At 36.1% G+C, this 21,250-nt stretch overlaps 1 protein-coding gene and 1 pseudogene across 24 annotated transcripts in view; one reads left to right on the top strand and one right to left on the bottom strand.

Annotated features, from left to right (window-relative positions):
* The window catches only part of Sorbs2 (sorbin and SH3 domain containing 2), a 204,465-nt gene that overhangs the window by 83,995 nt on the left and 99,220 nt on the right, over positions 1-21,250 (bottom strand). For 15 of the 24 annotated variants that reach the window (XM_070016348.1, XM_070016352.1, XM_070016349.1 and 12 more), the window contains exons 3-6: positions 9,802-9,851; positions 6,164-6,256; positions 728-754; positions 366-490 (exon numbers count right to left, since the gene is read on the bottom strand). In XM_070016348.1, the coding sequence (XP_069872449.1) occupies positions 366-490; positions 728-754; positions 6,164-6,256; positions 9,802-9,811 (255 nt within the window). In that variant the 5' untranslated portion in view covers positions 9,812-9,851. The remainder of the gene's footprint in view (positions 1-365; positions 491-727; positions 755-6,163; positions 6,257-9,801; positions 9,852-21,250) is intronic. The other 9 variants (XM_070016347.1, XM_070016355.1, XM_070016370.1 and 6 more) reach the window with 1 other exon arrangement.
* Positions 1,949-2,457, top strand: LOC138823035 (nuclear transport factor 2 pseudogene; annotated as a pseudogene).

Raw genomic sequence — 21,250 nt, 5'->3', positions numbered from 1 at the left:
AGTCCCATTAATTAATATCCTAACTGTTATATAAGACATAGTTATTGAATGCACAATATAGTTATTGCTGGCTTTGTACTCCAAAGCATTAGTTGTCAGCTTTTTAAGAATTAGAACAGATTCTAAATATTATGCTGAAAACTGACCACTTTCTGAGCTTAATTGGGGGAGAAAAAGCCCAAACAACAGAGGAACACCATTTCAATATTCGAAATCCAAATCTGGCCAACAACAACAAAATACAAAAGCAAAAATATATTTAAAACAAAACACTAAGAAAGACATTGCTGAGAAAGAATCTCCAAAGCAGTAGTTTAATAACCAGGCTTTCAAATCACACAGTAGACACAAGCATGTAGGATTACCTGGGTTGGTGATCTTTTATCTTGTAGGTTTGGACGAACGCTTCTAAAGCCTTTGGCTGCAAGAGAGGAATATGTACCATCTCCATTCAATGCCTCTGGGTTTCCATCATTGTAAGCTCTCCAAGCTTTTATTAAGGAAAAACAAATTGGACACACACACACACAAAAATCTACATTCACTTCAACATTTATAAAGAAAATTAAATTTTCAAAAGATAAAGTTTTCTCACTAAAATTTAATGTAATATGCATCACAATGTTTGAAACTTGAGTTTCATATGAGATCAATGTGTGATGGTGAATACAGCAAAAAAAAATCTTCACAATAAATGCAATAGTTATTCAGAATATCTTTTCTGTACCTGAGTCTGGAGACTGAGAATCTCGCCCTGAAAAAACAAAAGCAGTTGAAATGAACATAAGGGAAAAACAAATGATACTGCAGTAAAAGTACTTGGCAAAAGGCCACATGCACTGTTTGTGGAGATGTTATCTCAATTCTAAAACCCGGTACATTAAATATATTAATGAGAGGTTTGTGCCCTAGCTTTGACTTCAGTGAGGGTATCATTTATTAAATACCTATAGCATGTAATTAACTCATGTATCAAACACTATTTTCCCCCCTCAATCATATTGCAACCATGTAATTTTAAGCTTATTCTTACCCAAGGTCAATACATGAATTTCTGAATATAAAATTAAAGGATTAAAAGGAACTTGGTTTGTAAACAATGGATGTTCTTATAACATTATGTTACTAACTATACTTAATTCCAGTGTTAGAGACACAGTCTTTTAGTTTGTACTTTGTTTTTCTTTTCACAAGGGAAAAAAAATGTGTCTACTACATTATATGGTATTTCCAAACTACTTTCTAGACTTTTAGGATTGCTTATCATCTTTTAAAAGTCATTCTTTTTTTTTTTTGTGTGTCAGTCATGGGGCTTGAACTCTGGGCCTGGGTGCTGTCCCTCAGCTCTTCAGCTCAAGGCTAGCGCTCTACCACTTGAGCCACAGCGCCACTTTCGGCTTTTTCTCCTTATGTGGTACTGAGGAATTGAATCCAGGGCCTCATGCATGCAAGGCAAGCGCTCTACCACTGAGCCACCTTCCCAGCCCTTACAAGTCATTTTTACTCAAACATGAAAGAGCTGAAATCTAGTTGCATATGGAAAAGAAAATCCGTTTGGTAATGTGGTTAGGAATTGCCTCATCATATATTAATTATCAGTTTTATTAAGATTGTAGATTTAAGAGTCATCTATATGCCCTTTTGGGGTAATCCGTTTATATTTCTGAGATCTGTTATATCATCTGTCTCACTTCATGTAGATGCAGATAGCCTCAAGTTTGGAAAGAATTGTAGGAGTCATTTAGATTAATGCCCCGGCTTCCTTTATGTATTCCTTGGGACCATTTAAAAATTGCTATTATTTCAATCATTCTTTGTTTTCCTTCTAATGCTTCTCTAGTAATGATTTTGAAATTCAAACACATAAATTTGGAATCATAAAAATGGGTAAAGAGGCTGCCGCCATCGTACCAGCCCCTTGGGTCTCAGCGAGGCTGGGTGACTCCAGGATGGGAGACAAGCCAATTTGGGAGCAGATAGGATCCAGCTTCATTCAACCTTACTACCAGTTATTTGATAATGACAGAACCCAACTAGGCGCAATTTGTGTCGATGCATCATGCCTTACGTGGGAAGGACAGTAGTTCCAGGGAAAAGCTGCCATTGTGGAGTAGTTGTCTAGCCTTCCGTTCCAGAAAATCCAGCACAGTATCACGGCACGGGATCATCAGCCCACGCCAGATAGCTGTATCATCAGTATGGTTGTGGGACAGCTCAAGGCTGATGAAGACCCCATCATGGGGTTCCACCAGATGTTTCTATTGAAGAACATCAATGATGCTTGGGTTTGCACCAATGACATGTTCAGGCTTGCCCTGCACAACTTTGGCTGACCTCCTCTCCTGACCACTTACTCACGCTGTTTTCTCCTCCCTCCTTTTTCTAACACTATCACACTCCTCCAGATGCTCCACATATCATACACAAACAAGCAGGGCCGAGGTGGGAGTAGGTGCAGTGGTCTACTCCCCCACCAAGGTGTTGTGAATGATATTTGGATGTTAGATTAGTTGCATGTGACAGGAGATGTTTGTGTTGTACTAGCGCATGCCTTGGAAAGCCTTAGTTGTCTTTTTTTTTTTTTTTTTAATCTACTGACAAGGTGCTTTGTAACCCAAAGAAGTGAAGGAGAAAACAGCTGCCTCATGGCCCAGATACTGATTTGTTCAGATGTTAAAATGCCTCATGATACAATAAAACCACAAAAATTTTCTTAACAAAAAAATGGGTAAAGAAATACAAGTGTTAAAGTATTTGCTTACTTCTTTTCTTTTCATTATTGGAGTTTGAACTCAGCCTTGAGCTTGTTAGACAAGTGTAAACTACATATCTACTCTTTTGCTTTTAGGGCACCAGTCTAATTTTTACTGGGCTGACCTTGAAATGTGATTTTCCTATCCTTACTTCCTAAGCAGCTGGAATTACAGGTGTATACCTCCAAACAAAGCTCCAAATGTTCAATTTTAGATAAAACATTTGAGACTTTTTTTCCAATCAAAGAAATAAAAAAATACACGCAAATCAGTACTGAGCACCTTACCATGACTTCAGCTCAGGTGACTAACAAATTCTCATTGTTTATTATACCTCATAACTTTATTATATGAGAATTAAGAGTCTATAAAGCAATGAGACAGTATTAAATAATGTAGAGCATTATTAGAATTCTGCTGTTGGGCACTCAAGGGGAGAGATTTAATGACTGCTCAGGTACCACACAGTGTGGACAAAAAAACAAATATGGAGGCTGAAGAAAGGAAAACCAAAAGGACAGCATTAATACTTATTATTTATAATTACTTGCTTGAGAATAGAAAGTCTATTTTAATCTCAGAGAATAATAAAATTCTCACAGAGGCAGGAAAATGGAAAATTCCATTTCCCCCCCTAAGGAAGGAAACTTGAGACACAAACCACAAGTTTCCTTAAAGGCATGAGCCAGGCCAGTGGTAGTGTCAGGACTCTGTCCCTCACAGTGGCCTTGTCACCATGTGAGATATAGCACCCTTACCAACACTGACTGTCATATTTTTTTGTGAGATGAAATGTACTCCAATTGTTCATCTAACGGTTCTTGTTTTGGTTCTTCATAGTTTTGGCATATTGGTCTGTGTTATGATGAATTATCTAGTGGATACAATGTCTTCTAAATGGAAGTAAGAGGACAAGACTGGCCCCCCAGTGGACTTTCTAGTAGGCAAGGGAACACAGAAGGCTTGGAACCTTTTCTGGAGGGAGTCTAACCCCTATATACAGTCTGTTGTATGTCAGCCATATCAACTTTGATAAATATTTATTAATTCCCTTTCAACTAACATTGAAATCTGGCTAAATAAGTTCTGATAAAAGTGACTATGAGAAGTGGCACTGTGGATCAAAGTGGTAGAGCACTAGCATAAAGAGCTCAAGGCCCCATGATTGACAATAATAATAATAATAATAATAATGATAATGATAATGATAATGTGACTACAGAATGAAATTAGGCAGAAAAGATGATAACTTATTTTTTGAAATTGTAATTAAAACTCACTTGAAAAAGACCTGTCTAATAGATATCAAAAAGTCCTGTTTTAAAAATTAAATCCAAAATGCAGGAGAAATCATTCTCTGTGAATCATAGTCCTAGTGATAAAAAAATTAAAATAACCCAGAGCCAGTAGATACTCTTGTTGCTGAAGAATATTTCCTATTTCTGGAATGTATCAAATTCTTATCTTGATAGTAAAGCATTACTTCTGTTCTAATAAGGTAAATGATATGAAATTTCTCCTATTCTAGTTTTAAGTATCCAAAAGGGCAATCTCTAGCATAACTTCCCAATCTCTAGCATAACTTCGTATTCTCTTTTGATGATTATGTTGATGCAGGATAGCAAATCTACATGGTAAAAGTGATGTCATTCCCTAACATGTGCATGACTGGTCCATTTACTTGGTTGAAATGTCAATGATATTCATGGCATAGGAATTCCAATACATGATGGCCTGGGCTTTATATTTTCCTACTTCCCTTTATCCTCATTTCCCTGAGGTTTTCAATGTAAGCATGTCCGTAGTTTTTCTAACATCTTTACATATTCATACACACATGAGTAAATATTTTTCAACCAAAATGAAATCATTGTACATGCACTGCAATGCAACTTACATTTATTTAAACTTAATATATTACAGAACATTGGTCATTGAAATCACTTGTGGACTAGAGGTGGTGAAATGGAAGTGAAATTCTTGGAAGCCTGTTTTTGTTTTTATCCCAACAAAGCTGGATAAGTTGGGGATCAAGTGGTTTTAAAGCCAAAATCACCTTAAATATGTAATCTGCTACTAAATGTATATATACCAAAGTCTGTGAAAACAGGCTGAGAATTGAAATTATTTTAAAATTCTCTATTTCTTTCCTACTTCTGTTCCAAAACTTGTTAATCTTAAAAACAAAAACCAAGGAAACCATAAAGTGCAACTCAAAACCCAGTAATAAAACCAGCCGAAAGCCACCAAGTAGTCTGGGTATTTTATTCAGGATCTAAGGAGAGGCTGGCTGGGCTTTATAACTAAAGTCCCTGTGCAGTAAAGGCGATATCTGTAGGTACAGGTAGTGCCTTCATTGAGCAGGAGATCTTGTAAAAGAGACCTACTTTACTGAAGGTAGAAATGGCACATCCTCAATTCCTTTCTAAAATGTATTTTGGGGTCTGGGAAGGTGGCTTAGTGGTAGAATGCTTGCCTGGGCTCTTTTCCTCAATACCACATACACAGAAAAAGCCAGAAGTGGTTCTGTGGCTCAAGTGGTAGAGTGTTAGCCTTGAGCAAAAGCAGGTTAAGGACAGTGCCAAGGCCCTGAGTTCAAGCCCCAGGACTGGCTAAATAAATAAATAAACAAACTAAATAAAAAGGTATTTTTTATCTGTGGGAATGTTAATCTATACTGTTCAAGATTTTACTATGTTTAAAAATATATGAAAAGAGCCAGGATCTGGTGGCTTATACCTATAATCCTAGCTACTCAGGAGGCTGAGACCTGAGGATAGTGGTTTGAAGCCAGCTTGGGCAGGAAAGTCCATGAGATTTTATTTCCCATTAGCTATCAAGTAAAGTTTGAAGTGGAGCTATGATAGAGTAGTAGAGTGCTAGCCTTGAGCAAAAAAAAAAAAAAAAAAAAAATCTCTGGGACAGCATCCAGGTCCTGAGTTCAAGCCCTGAGTTCAGTTCCCAGGACTAGCACAAAAAAAAAATATCTTTGCAGATTGGACTCTAAAATGTTAGTCTTTCTAGTGTTTTGTTTATAATGTGGGCAAATTGTTCTTACCTTCTTGTATTGCGTTTTCTTAACAAAGTCTCAAGTTATTTTAGATAATGAGATAAAAACTTAGTCATTAGCATTTGAATTAATTAACGTATTTCTGGCAAGTGACTCCTTTCAATTAGATTAAACATTTTTTTTTAACATGATATCAGTTTTGTCTGACTTCCTATTTTTAGAACAAAACCAGGGGAGATAGAAGCTATTCTTGGGAAAAGAAAAATAAGATGAGTGGGGAGAGGGGGCATTTGAAAGGTATTTATACACACTGTAGTCATCCAAACAGGTGAATTTTGGAAAAAGAGAGGTCAGGTAAAGCCATTTAGGTGTGACATTCTGTGAGTTAGTGGTATTATACCTGCAGCCAATAGGTTTGGAGAACTTTGAACTCTCTTCACAGATGTTAATGTAACAGACATGGCGGCACGTTTGCGAGCACACCCACCGCTATCTGGAAGCAAAAACACAATATAGCACAGGCCAAGGCAACAGAAAGCACATGCAATATCATGCATTTAAGTGAAATGTGCCAGATGTTCATGAGAAAGATGAAGTCAGAATTAGTAACCCTAAACTGCATCTGCACATCTCACCCCTATCCCAAAAGGAAAACCAGCAAAGGAAAACCAAAACAGAAGTCTGTCTTAGAAATAGATGTCAATACATAAAAGAACAAACTATATTCAACACTCAATGGTTTCTTTGCAATGAAAACTCAGACATAGAACTCAAGTGTGTTTATACATTTGAATTTGATGCATGCTGAATCAATAAACAATGCCAGTAGCTTCTAGAGTAATATATCTTATCTATGTGTCAGGATTCAGAGCTATAGGAAAGTACACTTTGTACATATCATTTAGATTTTCCTGTTTCTTTTTAACAATCAGATATTTGAATATAATCACAAATGAGTCACCTTGATTGAATTCATTACTGAAGTGAAAGTTATTAGCTAGTAGTTATTAGCTTAGTTATGATACATTTGATATACAAGATTCACATGAATGTAAATACTCCATGAATACATATGAATCTTCATGTCTTCTAATAGATATGGAATTATTAGCTTATTCAAAATTAGGGACAGCATTATATATTACAGTATTGAATGACCTTCTGTTAAAACCAAATTTACTGCTTTTATACTTTTGAACAATATGAACTATGAATTGCATGTAAACCCAAACAAATTACCAGGCACAATTTATGTACTGTGAGAAGGCTAGACTTCTAAATTTGGAAGACAAGTCTCCTGAAACTGAAAGGTTACTGTTCTATTTATGAGCAGTTTCCAATTCCATTCCCACATTCCTTTGTAATACAACATGGGCAAGAAATAGTTCCCCTCATTCCCTTCATTTTGCTCAGCTCATTTTGCTGATATTCTGAAGATATTTTTTAAGGACTCAAAGACAAATCATATATGCACAAATATGATAATATACTCATTACTTATTGTCACATGCTGTCCCTGTTTGTTTTTTGCTTTTACTTTACAGGAAAACTACCTAGTTTGTTTTTTTTTAGACATGAGCAAATTGAAATTAGCAAAGACACTTGGAAGTATGATTTGAATTAATTATACTTAAATTCACAAATGTGTTGCTAAATCTTAGAATTGGTGGAATTATTTTTTTTAATTTAATTTAATTTGAGAACATACTGTACAGAGGGGCTACAATTACATGGGCAGGATAATGCATACATTTCTTACCAAGCATTGCAGCCTCCTCCTTTGTTTACCCTTCACCTCCCTTCCCAGCCTCCCCCCTCTCCCCACCCAATTATACCCCCCTCCCCCCCCACCGACATTGTAAAGCTGGTTTTGACATGACATTTTGTACTTCTCATTGTTGCAACAGGTCCACCTGAATCCTTAAACGACTTGTTTGTCCCCATCTCCTCCACATGTTATACTGACATCAAATATAGTGAAAGCGGGGGTTGGTGGAATTATTTTTATATTAAAATAACAAACTTTGTTTAACATGGTAATTTCTTAATACTAAAAGTAATTAAAACAGAAACTTGATTTGAAACATTAAGTAAAATAAGCCAGTTGATTCAACCACAGTAAGAATAAAAAGAGAAAGATACAAAGGGTAGAAATCTACAACTGACTCCTCCAAGAGAGGTACCAGTAGGATTCTGGCAAACTTGACAAACTGAAAATAGCCATGAGAGACAACTGTGTATGCTAAACTGAGGGAATGCTTTTGAACAGTGGTGCTTAGTAGGTCCTGACTGATCTAAAATCGCTGAGTAACAAGGGTGAGGAAAAGCTGGCATCACTCTCAATGATTTCATTTTCTGTTTCTACAACTCTGAGCATGACAAGGTCCACAACCATTGTTTAAATGTTATGGGGATTGAAGTACAGGCTGAGATTCCCTGGACTACCTCTGTGAGTCCACAGGAGGCTGGGTATACTGCTGATTGTTGGGAAAGCAGTGGTTATCCATAGTGTACTTCATGACCTATTTAGGGGCTTGAAGTGGGTCATGGTCCCACATCATGGATAAATCTCTACTCCTTTGAATGACATGGCACCTCAGTAAAAGTGGATTTTTGGTGGTTGCTATATTTAAAAAATGGTGACACTGCAAAAGTCATTTCATACATTTAAACAGACATAGTCACGTACAATTCTACATCTTGTAAAGTTTTTCAGTGCTCAGCAGGCATATACATACCATTCACAAGTAATGATGGCTATACAGAATGAAAGAAAACAACTATATTTCCTTCAACTTGCATGTATTGTTTTGTGGAATGGTTTCTTAAGTTGTTAGAACATAAATGCTTATTAAGTGATTATTCAGCGCTTAAGTTGTTCACATCAAACTATTTAATAACCAGAGATTTTTTTCATTTAGTGTGAAACACTATCAGAAAAATTACTGAGACACTGCCATTGTAAGCCAAGGAAGTTTGGGGAACTTTGGGTTAAACATGTCTTGTGTTTTAGGAAGCTCTATGATACAGATCAAGTAAACCGAGAATCTGTTTTATTAATATTTAGTAAAGAGCTTATTTCAAAAAGTTGAGATATTGGTGAAAAGTTTTGTAATTGGTAGAAGAGAGAAATATATTTTGTTCTGTTTCAACTTAGCACTGATAGCTTGCTGATATTCTTTGAAAATAAGAATAGTTTTTCACACTTTTGGTCATCTTGAGGAATCCTAATGCTCTTCTCCCACTCCTTCTCATTCAGGACTGACAGCCTATTAATCTTGCTTCTGGGCAGCCTGATAAAATAAATGGCGAGGTATAAAAGAATATCTTCAGCTATTGTTTTTGCCTTGTACAGGAGGAACTGGCTAACAACTGTTTCACAAGTACTTGATAGGAAATAGCGTTGTTTAAAAAGAAGTGACAGAATTTCAATGAGTACATTATTTTCCTGAGTTACTTAATACTGTGCAAAGAAGTGGGGGGAGGGGAAGATGGGAGAAAAGGTGAAATTATAAACCAAAATATTTCTACTGTGGAATAAAACTTATACTTTGTATATACATGCATGTATCCAGACAGTTTTGCAATTAAAATGTATACAACAGTGTTCAGAGGTATGAATGTTAAACTAATTAAAAACATGTAAAATACTCATAGCTGAACTGCATTGAGAATTTGAATTAATTAAAATGCTTTTTCTATGAAGCTTTAGCATTCTATCTGCTGACTGGGAAAGTTAAAATATTATTCACTGGAGCAACATACCTTTGAACTTAGCCTGTTTTAAGTAAGAGATTTTTAGCATCTATAAGTCAATTTCAAAACATGACTACAGAAAAAGGGAGCAATAAAATATTCTTATTTTCATGGCTACGAAATTGGAATATAAAGGTAATGAAATAAACTAATACATTTAACAATCTACTCAGAAACTAAGTATTACATTTAGGATTAGCAGGTGCTAAGCTAATGATTTAGGGCAAAACTTATTTTTAGAGAGCAAAGCTAAGAAGTCCAAAACTAAGAGAAATAGCATACCTGTATTCATTTTGACCTTGGAGGGTTTGTTATTAAAATCTTCAGTTTTCCTGTAAGGGAAAATACGATGCATAATTTGTTGACTACAATATGGATATAAAAATGCTTTTATTCTTGGTATACCTATAAATTATTATTTACTATTATTTAGACTCAGTTTAATAAGGGGGGGCTCTATTGAAGTTAAATTCAATTATTCCTGATCCTATGATCATAAACATATTTTTAAAAAATAATGACCATTAAGGAATAAAAATGAAAAGTTTCCTTCCTTCCTTCTTCCTCTTCCTCCAGCCCTCTGTTCCACGCTATCTGACAACCCTCCTTCCCCCATGTCCTATGCTAGGTATTGAACTGTGGTCCTCATACACACTAGGCAAGCACTGTACCACACAGTTATAAACATAGCCCAAATTTTCACTTTTAAAAATTTAAATTCTGTGCCTAACATGCATGAGGCCATGGGCTCCAACCCCAGCATCACAAAATAAAAAGAAAAATCTTATTTTTGTATAAACATTCCTATCAGTTTTTGTTCTTTAAGCCTGAAGTAATCATTGTTGTAAGGTATTTTTTACCAAAACTGTAAAATGTACACTGGTACTTTGAAGTCAATGCCTTACACTTATGGATTAATTTCACAGTCCAATTTGCTTTAAAAAGTGATTGAGGGAAATATTATTAGGATACTTTTATTTTTTGTTTTTTTTTTCATTGTATAAATACATAAGAATATATGTAGGTTTATTTTGTTGTTGTTGTAATTTGACTTTTTTTTTTTCCAGAATCTGGACTTGTTCTAAAATCTGGACTCAGTAGTCCCCTGGCCTGTATGGAAAGGATACAATGAGGAAAAGAAGGTTGGGTAGGGGGAGGGTAGAATGAAGCTTCCTGAAAGTTCCTTCAAATCATTTATTTCAACTTCTCAGTAGCAACACTCCTAATGTATTAACCTTACATGGAGAAAATACATGGGAAAGTGTCTCAGGGGATGACTGTGACCAAGGCCAAGGCCAAAGCGAAATGACTTCTAAAACAGGAGGGGATAAATAGGACCATAAAGACATTTCCCAAATTCTACTTGGCCATTCCTTGTGGAACTCGGAAATACTTGCTGCTTAAAACTGAATTCCAAAGACAGAATTTGCACTAGAGTAATTCTGATTGATCAGGAAAACACCCAATACATAAGGAAAGTTAATATGGGAATCACAAAACGTGCTAATGTATCAGACCACGTTTTTGATACCAAATTAGAGAATTAATGATCAGCATTGTTGTTTAATTCAAACACACATATACATTTACAAACCATCTGAAGCTCAAAAAAAAAAATCAAATAACATGAGCTAAATAAAGCAAGGCGTCACAAACCCTTGAGCTTTTCATTTTTAAAATGATGTATCCTGTTTCTTATTGGGTAATTTGTGAGGTTTTCAAACATGGCATTGTTTTAGATGTCAAAATGTAAAACGACTAACTTCCTAATCAAGCAAGACATTTTCTAGTTTGTTAAAGGAAGAGTTGTGGTGACTGAACTCTTAAGAAGAACCTGTAACCCCGAGGCCTCTTGGGTAACTAATAAAAAATGTGTGATTTTGTTTCCTTGTTTGTACTAAGGCCATTAACAAATCTATGAATGCGAGATTGTCTTAGACAATTTAAACTAAGGCAAATAGGATATCTTTTGTTCTGTTCTGCAAAAATGTCTTTGATTGTCCTCATATAACAAATACAGGTTATCCTGGAAGGAATCGAGTTCCTAGAGTGTTTGCATGCTACTAAAAGACAGCATTTCAGTATTCTCTTGAGTCGGGATTGAAGCAGAGCCAAAGCTTGACAATACAGATTATAAAATGCAGACGACTCCGAACCCACCAAGCAAAGCAATCCTTTGTACATTAGGGTATCTGAATGGTTTTCCCCAGGTTGTGTGAGGCCAGATTTACTTTAGTTCATTCAGGATAGCATTTATGCAGAAAGCAACATTATATGTATTCTAAGATGTATATGACAATGGGTATGTTTTACTAAAGGGTTGGATTAACCTTTATCTCAAAAAGCAGGTGGCAATAGATTATTCTAGTGGTTCATGGAGGGACAGCAACACAACGTCTACCATCTTTAGATTTTTCTTAAAAATTTTCCCATTGCCAGGTATCTTGTTATTTTGTAGATAGCAGTTCCTTCAAATCATTTATTTCAATCTCTCAGTAGCAACACACCTAATATATTAGCCTAAAATGGAGAAAATACATGGGAGACACATGCATTGTACATGGGAGAAGAGACTGAGTGATTTAACTTTTCAGTGAAGTTAGATGGTTGTGCCTTGGTATCAACATGCCCAAGGATGTAATTTTACTTATATTCTCTCTCTCTCTCTCTCTCTCTCTCTCTCTCTCTCTCTCTCTCTCTCTCTCTCTTCCTCTCTCTTCCTCTCTCTCTCTTCCTCTCTCTCTCTTCCTCTCTCTCTCTCTCTCTCTTTCTCTCTCTCTCTCTCTTCCTCTCTCTCTCTCTCTCTCTTTCTCTCTCTCTCTCTCTTCCTCTCTCTCTCTCTCTCTCTCTCTCTCTCTCTCTCTCTCTCTCTCTCTCTTCTCTCTCTCTGTCAGTTATCAGGTGTCATCTGGGAGTAAAGAGTTGAAACAAAGCCTTTCTACAATTGTGGTCAAGAATCCTGTGTAGGTCATTTTATTAGTATCAAGCTGAGTTTAAGCATCAAAGCCATTAATAAAACCATAGAATTAACTTGGAGCTCAAATTCAATGTGAAGAGTTGGCACAAAAGTATTTCCTATTCAATAATTTTTGATCCAATAAATTGATATGGTTGTTTTGGGGCTAATCTATTGTCAGCTTATATATTATTTAGAAGAAAGAACATACAATCTTAAGTGGTGGGAAAGTATTGCAATATATGATTGTTTTGAGGTATATTTTAAATATAAGGATATTTCAAAATAGGATACACATTAAGATAACCTGAATATGCATTCTTTTGAAATGAGAGCATTTCTGGTTAAACTGTTCTGTCAATGCATTTCTCTTTCTGTGTCTGATTGTGGTAAGATGAGAAAAAATTTGAAGGAGTTCACTTTTCAATTAAACTCCAATGACTTAATTCAAGTTGACATTTATCTTTACTTATCTTTTTTGAGTGTGTCAAATATTTACTGGGAAAGTCCAAGTAGTTCATTTTGTCTTTTAGAGTCCAAGTTTAGAAACATAAAAGCCACCTCAACCTCATTTCTAAGTACTTTCTTTAATTTAGTGCCCTGTGTGTAATGCCAAGTCAGGGCCTCTTCTGTCTCCAAGAGGGTGGTAGAGACTCATCACCTTCAATAGCAAGGCTATGGTTGCCCATGCTCAGAAGAACACAACATCCCTTGCATCATTCTTAAGCTAATGGCTCTCGAATGTAGGCCTGGAGTATTTATAGCCAAATTATACATAGTATTTATGAGTGTATACAGAGGTCAGAACTGATCCAACATCATTTCTAAGAAGGAGGAATGGTTATTAGCACAAGATACAAAGGAAGATAAAAAGGCAGGCAACCATTGATTATTTTAATCATACTAAGTTTTCTGATACCTAGAAAATTTTTCTGATTAAAAGAAGACTGTATGACTTTCATGGAAACTTGAAACCTTCAAATCTTTACAATGCAAGTTGCTCAAAATATGGATTTTTTTTCCCTTCAAGACATTGATTAGAAGCAGATCTTCTGATAGATGACTCTTTCTGGTGTCTTTCCAAAGCCTCAAGCTCAAAGAACCCTCAATTTAGAAGCACTCAAAATGGATGTTGATTTTTGTTTTGCTGTAAATAGTCACATGATTTCATATTGCTCCAGCATCCTGCTTTCCCTGCAGATAATTAAAGGATGCCTGTAAATACTTACAAGTGCATCTTCTTTATTCTAAGACAAAGTTGTTAGATTGAATCATAGCAGGAAAATGGTATGGGCGTATATGACGTAAATCAAAAGCCAACTGGATTCTAATGGAAAGAAACATGGTCCCCAAGGGGCATCTGGTGAGTGACACATTGTGAAAGAGACATGCATGCAGTCAATGAGAAGGATGGATTTAGAAGGATGGATGCATGGTTTGGAAATGGCTTGAGTGTGCTTCCCCAAAGCTTCTTGTATTGGAAGTTAATCTCTGCCTGGAGACTTAAGACAGTGGACACTTAACCCAATATTTAGAGGCGGAACCTTTGGGAATTGATTAGGATTAGACAAGGTTGTTAGAATCGAGCCCCAGTGATTGAATCCTACTGATATTATAGGAAGGAGAAAGACTAGAACATTCACACACACACACACACACACACACACACACACACACACACACACACACACACACACACACACACACACAAACATGTGCTCACACACTTCCTATTCCTTGCCGAGTGCTGCTGTGTGCTGCTTCCAGACTCTGCCAACAAGAAGACCTTGGAGGGATGTGGCCTCTGGTTCTTTGTGCCTCCAGAACTATGAGCCAAAATAAGCCTCTTTCCTTTATAATATATCTAGTCTGTGGTGTTCTATTATTAGCAACAGAAATGGGGCTGATATAGAGGGATTGTGGGACTATGCAGGCCTGGATTCAAATCCCACTTGTAGCTAATCGTTAGTATCATCATCATCATTATTTTCAGCACTTCAGCAGGATAAAAACTTCTCCCCTCCTGCAACTGACTAGAAGTCATCCTTGGTTTGGCAAATGGACATAATTCTTATTCACCAATATTTTAAAGCAGCCCCTTACCTTTATGTCTTCAGAAAATAACCTATACTTTCTTGACAAAAGACATGGAGTTCTTTACTTTTTTCATTTCTTTTAGTTTTTAATAGTCCTGGAGATTAAATGTAAGACTTCATATCTCTACTTAGTACTTGGCTACATGAGTCATAGTTCTATTCTTTTTGCTTTAGATGGCTTTAGATTCAGATACTGTCTCATACTAACTTTGCCTGTGCTGGTCTTGAACCTTGATCCTACCTCCATTGTCTGAGTAGCTGGGCTTCTAGCTCTGCCACACCACACCTTGGCTACTAGGTTAAATTGTATGGATTCTCGCATCTCCCAGTGATCTCATCTCAACTTATCCACATGTTGTCTTTGAGATGGAATTCTGCTTTCTAGGCATTTTTCTTTTCTCTTTTATTCCACAACAGATATTTCACTTAGTTGGGATTTCCTCCCTCCACCCTGCAGTGATAAGCTATTGTCCAATCAAACACAAGGTTCATAGACCAGCTCAAGTCAAAGCTACTGAATCTGAAGTAGGCAGCCAAAAGGTTGTTGTTATGATAAACCTAAATATCTGTTCCCTTACAACTGACAGCTTATAGTTCAAAGTGATGATTAGAGGAAAAGAGATTTCTATAAAATGTCACATAATTAATTCACTGATACGTTATAGAATAAGAGCAATAACACCCCATAGCAGCATTCCTGCCTTTAATTCACCAAGTGGAAGTTGCCCTCTCCTTCCCACCAGAACAAGTATCAATCTCTTCTTTGAGGAGCACCAATCTCTACCTTGAAGGGGAAGTCTGATTTTATAAAGAAGTATTTTTAATTGTGTGCTTGGTGAATTTTCCCTCTACTTTTAATTTTTAAATCTTCCTTAATATGCATCTGACATAAAAGGTAGTAATTTAAAGCCCAGTCTAGTGGCTCATGCCTGTAATCTTAGCTACTCAGGAGGCTGAGACCTGATCACTGTTCAAAGCTAGGAAAGTCCATGAAACTCTTATATCCAATTAGACATCAAAAAAGCCCAAACTGGTGTTAAAACCTTGAGCAATAAAGCTCAGAGACATTGCCCAAGCCCTGAGTTCAAGCCCTAGGACTTCCTCCCCCACAAAGGTGAATTATGTAGCTTAGTTTTAGATGTTTCATTCTTAGAATTTAAGTGGGAGCAAACATCAAATGCTTTAGGAGGAATAGGGAGTTGCATTTTCTGTGTGTTTTATTTTTTTAAATTCCAACTCTGAAAAGGGCTTTAGATTAATTACCCCATTTTTGAGGTTAGCTATTTGAGGATAAAAGAAATGATTGTGATAAGATGAAAATGACAATCTGACAAGCAGATTCCTCACCTTGTCTCTGAGAAAAGAAGAGATACCTTCTGCGGAGGTGTCTTAAAATATTTCACATCAAGACCAACCTCACAGGCTGCACAGTGTTGGACTCAATGTTGAATCATTTGAGACAGGTGTAGGGAGGAAAGAATAAAATGTATAGTAGAAGACTAAAATGGTTGCTGAATAAAATAAAAAGAACTAATATAGGGTCTATATATTTATTTTTCTAAGACAAGTAGGGCCACAAATAGTTCCTTGTGACAGAAACTCCTTTGGTCCAGCTGCTACACCAGTCCGAATGGAAACCATTATTCTGATTTTTCTAAGCCCTGGCCAATAACCGTTTCTAATTTCCTTGGAAACCTCAGAATTTTAACAAGCATGCATATTCTAAAGAATTTCCACGGCAATGTTATTGTATGAAATTACTGCAGTTCAATAATCTGATGTATTTCTAATTGACTCTTAAGGATTATAGCCATCTTTTTCTTCTGATTAAATAACTTGTTTCCTGAATGCCAAGAAAAATGTTTTGAGCAACTTAGCAATGTCAGGGCTTACTGTATACTGCTGGTATTATTATAAATATATGTTCATATATGTTTCACAGGTGAACTCATCAAATTTCACTTGCTATGTGGAGTTAAGTTTTAGATAGGTGGGAAGTAGAAATACCATTACATTAATCTTTTAAGCTTAAATTTTAAGTAATATATTTCTTATAATATGCTAAAAGAAGAAAATATGTCTGAAGAAATATGCAATTTATTAACATATAATAATTTTGATTCCCCCCTGGGGGGGAGACTATAATCTTTCTATCTCCCCTTCCTGTGTAATTGGAATCACAAGCATGTACCACTATGCACAACTTGATTTGGTGATTGAGACAGGGTCTTGATAGCTTTGCCCGGTCTACTTTCAAACCATTGTCTTCTTATTTCTTCTTCCTGAATAGCTGGATTATAGGTGTCCACCACCATGTCTAGCCCCAGGCTTATTTTATTTATTTTACTCTCAGAAAACTCATCCTGGACATCCTTTGGGTTAGTGGTCTGAATTAGCCTAAATTTGTGTTCTGGGTTGACAGAATGTTTGGGTAAAAGTTGCAACTAGATGTGCCAATGTTCCTGTAAGGATTTACCTGAATTAAATTAATTTAAATTAATTTAAGAAACATGACAACCAAATATGATTGCTATTTAGTTCTGGTTTTTTTCAGCAGTCCATTTTATAATGCTCACAAGAATGGAAAGATTGCAAACAGACCCATCCTAGAACTAAGTGCTTTAAAACTTCTGAGTAGTACAACAAAATGGGATTTAATATCTAATTGCACTTCTGTTGAGCACAATGCCAACCCAAATAACTTCACTTTTAAGCTTTACCAGCTCCTATGTTCCCAGCAGTCTTTATTTTTTCTACCTAATATAGTCTTGCATACCCTGCCACTATTTAAAGCTAAAACTTTCACTCAATCCACCAAAAATAGGCAAAGAAAACAACATACAAATTTTTACTTAAATTATACATCGGAGAACAGGGAAACTTACTTGAACAAAGATTTTTTTTTCAGTTTTCACTTCCTAAATCCCTTATATGACATTGTGGTTAAGTCTGAGGTGGTTGGAAGATTCAGTATGAGGATCAACGAGCATATTTTAATATATGTAATTAAATTGTACCTGGGTTAACCACTACTAGCCATTTTTCACACTTTCAACCTTTGTCTATCTTGGATTCTTATAGCTCTTAGAAAAGGAGGTAAGAGCTCCTCTTAATGCTCCAACTGCACAGACACAAACTCCTAATGACAATCTGGATTCATCACCAGTGAAGGTTCAACTTGACGTGGGGACATGAACTACCATACAGACCCAAGCTAGACCCAGACTATGATTCTTGGTTGAATGGACTCTTATCTTGAGCATCCACGGGCTGTTCAACTTTAGGTTTACAGGTGCAGACTGTGTTGATCAATGATAAAATTTGATATTGACTTAAGCAACAGCTTCCTAAGCAAGAGCTGATTATTTTTAATAAAAAGCACAAGAATTTCCTCACTTATTTTGATAGTGAAAACACTGGAAGTGTGTTGGAAATGATGTGGAGAATTCTAGAAAAATGCTTGAGGAAGACAATCTCTTCTCTGTAGTATATAGAAAATTTCTAATATGTGCAATTATTATTGAGATGTGGTTATCTGCCCTCCGTGTACAGGATTGAGGGTATGAAATGTTACTTATAATAGAAGCAAAAGTGACTTAAGAATGTGGGCAACTTTTTCTTTTGCTAGTGGCAATTTCACACACACACACATACACACACACACACATACACACACACACACACACACACACACACACACACACACACACACACACACACACACACACACACACACACACACACCCCATCTAGTGAGAGGCAGAATCAGGATTCAACCTCAAGCTTCTAGATTGAATCACATGTTTTTGCTGCCCTAATGCTGAGGTCACATTAAGTCCCTTGAATGAAGTTGTACTGGACAGACCACTTCTATGCATTTGATTTTTAAAATTCATAATGAAGGACTTGTTTTCAAACACAAAACACACAAAAGAAAGGTCTTTTCCTGGTCCAAAGTTTTGCTAAATGTAAGGTGTGTTTAGTCAATAATTACTTATTGAATATTTATGCACCAGTTATTTTGCTTACACCATGGTAGTCTTCTAACTTGAAGCCAAAATTTAATGACTCATTTGCATCTCAGTATTCAGAAGAGACTGCTAAAGATTTGTATTCTGAAAGATTCAAGGTGAGGTTGGTTCTCTACTAGCCAAAATGTACTACAATATCCAAGGCAAAGTTTGTAGGCTGTCTCTATGAGGCATACCTTTTGGTGTTTTCTGAGATTCTCCATGTTTGAATTTGATTGTCAGATAATATCCATTTTTGTAAGTATACACCCAAAACAAAGAAACAGCCAACCTCCCCTAACTGCAGTCCATAAATCATTACCACTTGTGAAAAGTTTTCCTCACTATGAGTTGTGATAGGGATATTGAGAGTGACAAGAATTATTGATAATTTCTTTTTCATTTTCTTCTGGAATTTATAGTCGGAAAGTACTTCAAAGCAGATTAATCCAAATGCACGTTACAATTCCAGATGCCACATTCTTGTACCCAGCTCCTGTTTATGGAGGGAAGTGCATTGACTTTGCAGAAGCATGTCTGAAAGATGTAAGTACCTTGGATTTCTAGCCAATATTTTCATCACATTTTCTTACTGGTTGCATTAGTCATGTCATCACTTGCTAAATTACAGCAGCACGGGGAACACAGTGACAGTTCAAGTTATTTTTCATGTAAATCCTGCTGTTCTAAGGGTTTGGTGACTGTTAAAAAATTGCCAAAGTCTCATTAAAATTCCCACAGGAATTTTAATCAGTTTGTTCCCCTATTCAGAAATACTAAATTTTTACTTAATCTAAGTTATGATTTAGTATGCTTGGCTATTTTTAAGCCTAATTTGTGATATGTAAATATGTTAATAGGTTGTTAAGTTATGATGATTGGGAAAAGCAATCATCTGAATTAGAGACAAGAGTGAATTATGGGTTTAGATTTGGTGATACCCGGGGTTTGAACTCAAAAAGGCCTTGCCTTTGGCAGGCTGGTCTGATACATGACACAAGGATCCAGCCCTATGAATTATGAAATGTTTGTACAGAAATAACTTATTTTTCTTTAAAACTTCAGATAAATTTTAGGCCCAGTAACAATATCCACATAAATAGAACTGGCTTATTTGAATGACTACATAATTAATGATCTGCACAAGTATTAAGTCCCCCCAAAACAAACCCTCAAAGAAACAATTGCCCATTAATAAGTGGGCTAAAAACTTAGAGAGAGACTTCTCTGAAGAGGAAATGATTGGCCAATAGACACATGAAGCAATGCTCAACATCTCTGGCTATAAAAGAAACGCAAAACAAAACAACATTCCACCTTATCCCAGTTAGAATGGTCATTTTTCAAGAAATCTAATAACAAGGCTGGGAATGTGGCTTAGTGGCAGAGTGCTTGCCTAGTGTGCATGAAGCCCTGGGTTTGATTCCTCAGTACCACATAAACAGAAAAAGACAGAAGTAGCACTGTGGCTTAAATGGTAGAGTGCTAACAAGAAAAGAAAGAAAGGAAGAAAAATAAAAGAAATATAATAACAACAGATGCTGGTGGGATTGTGGCCAAAATGGAATACTACTACACTGTTGGTGGGAGTGTAAACTTGTTCAACCACTCTGGAAAACAGTATGGAGTTTCCTCAAAAGACTACACATAGTGCTCCCCTATGACCCAGCAATCCCACTTCTGGGCATTTACCCAAATGACCATAAACAAGGCCATATTAAAGCTACCTGAACATGTCAATTTACATGCAGTAAATGTTCTTTTTAAAGGCTTCTTTATGTAACTTAAGCTTCTATATTAGTATTTTCTGTAAGAACTGGGCTTTAAATATTATAAACACAAGAAATATACTCATTACTTATATAACTAAAACCCCTCTATACCTCATCTTGACGATATAAAAAAAGAATAAATAAAAAATTACACCTAAGATTCTCACTGGATCATCCCAATTTTTAAGTTTTTATATATAAGCTAAGATTAAAATAGAATTCATACTTAATTTTCATTGTGTACTGGATTTATGAAATTCTCTTGTTCCTAGGCCTCACTCCAGACTTTCATCTCCTACCTAGAAACATGGTGTCATTTGTTAATTTTCTAACACATTGATCTGTCATTTCTAGAGCCCATTTCATTTCATCTATCTCTTGTAAGCCAGAATCTGAGGTTTGCCCTTCACATTGCCCTGCTCTCAAGTCTGCATGTTTTGAGAAGTAAAACAAGAAGCATTTTGCTATAGAAAGAGCTATTGCTATTATTTCTTATGCTTCTACTTTAGTCCCACACTTCATTTGACCAAGAGCTTTGGTTAGGACAACAAGTAAGGATTTCTAGTCAATTTGAGTTCATATAGGATAAGTTTAAATTAAGCATTGTTTGGCACAGACTTGGGAAGGTGGGAGTTAATGACAAAATAATGGTGGCATAAGGGCTAATATTGTTGCTTACCATCCCATGGCAACAACCAACACTTAAAAAGATGATATGCCAAGGATACAGACGTGGGGGCCCACAGGGCAAAGAGCGAAAGGAAAAGCATTGTGTCACTTATACACACAGACATACATGCAAACACAAACCCAGACACTCACATACACACAGTTTAGATTTTCTGCTCTGTTGTTTCACGGGACATTTGTTTGTAGATATTTTTATTTTCTTAAAAC

Source organism: Dipodomys merriami, unplaced genomic scaffold (genome assembly GCF_024711535.1).
Source record: "Dipodomys merriami isolate MVZ:Mamm:240054 unplaced genomic scaffold, mDipMer1.0.p SCAF_12, whole genome shotgun sequence".
Taxonomy (NCBI): domain Eukaryota; kingdom Metazoa; phylum Chordata; class Mammalia; order Rodentia; family Heteromyidae; genus Dipodomys; species Dipodomys merriami.
This window is presented reverse-complemented; position numbering and strand designations above follow the sequence as displayed.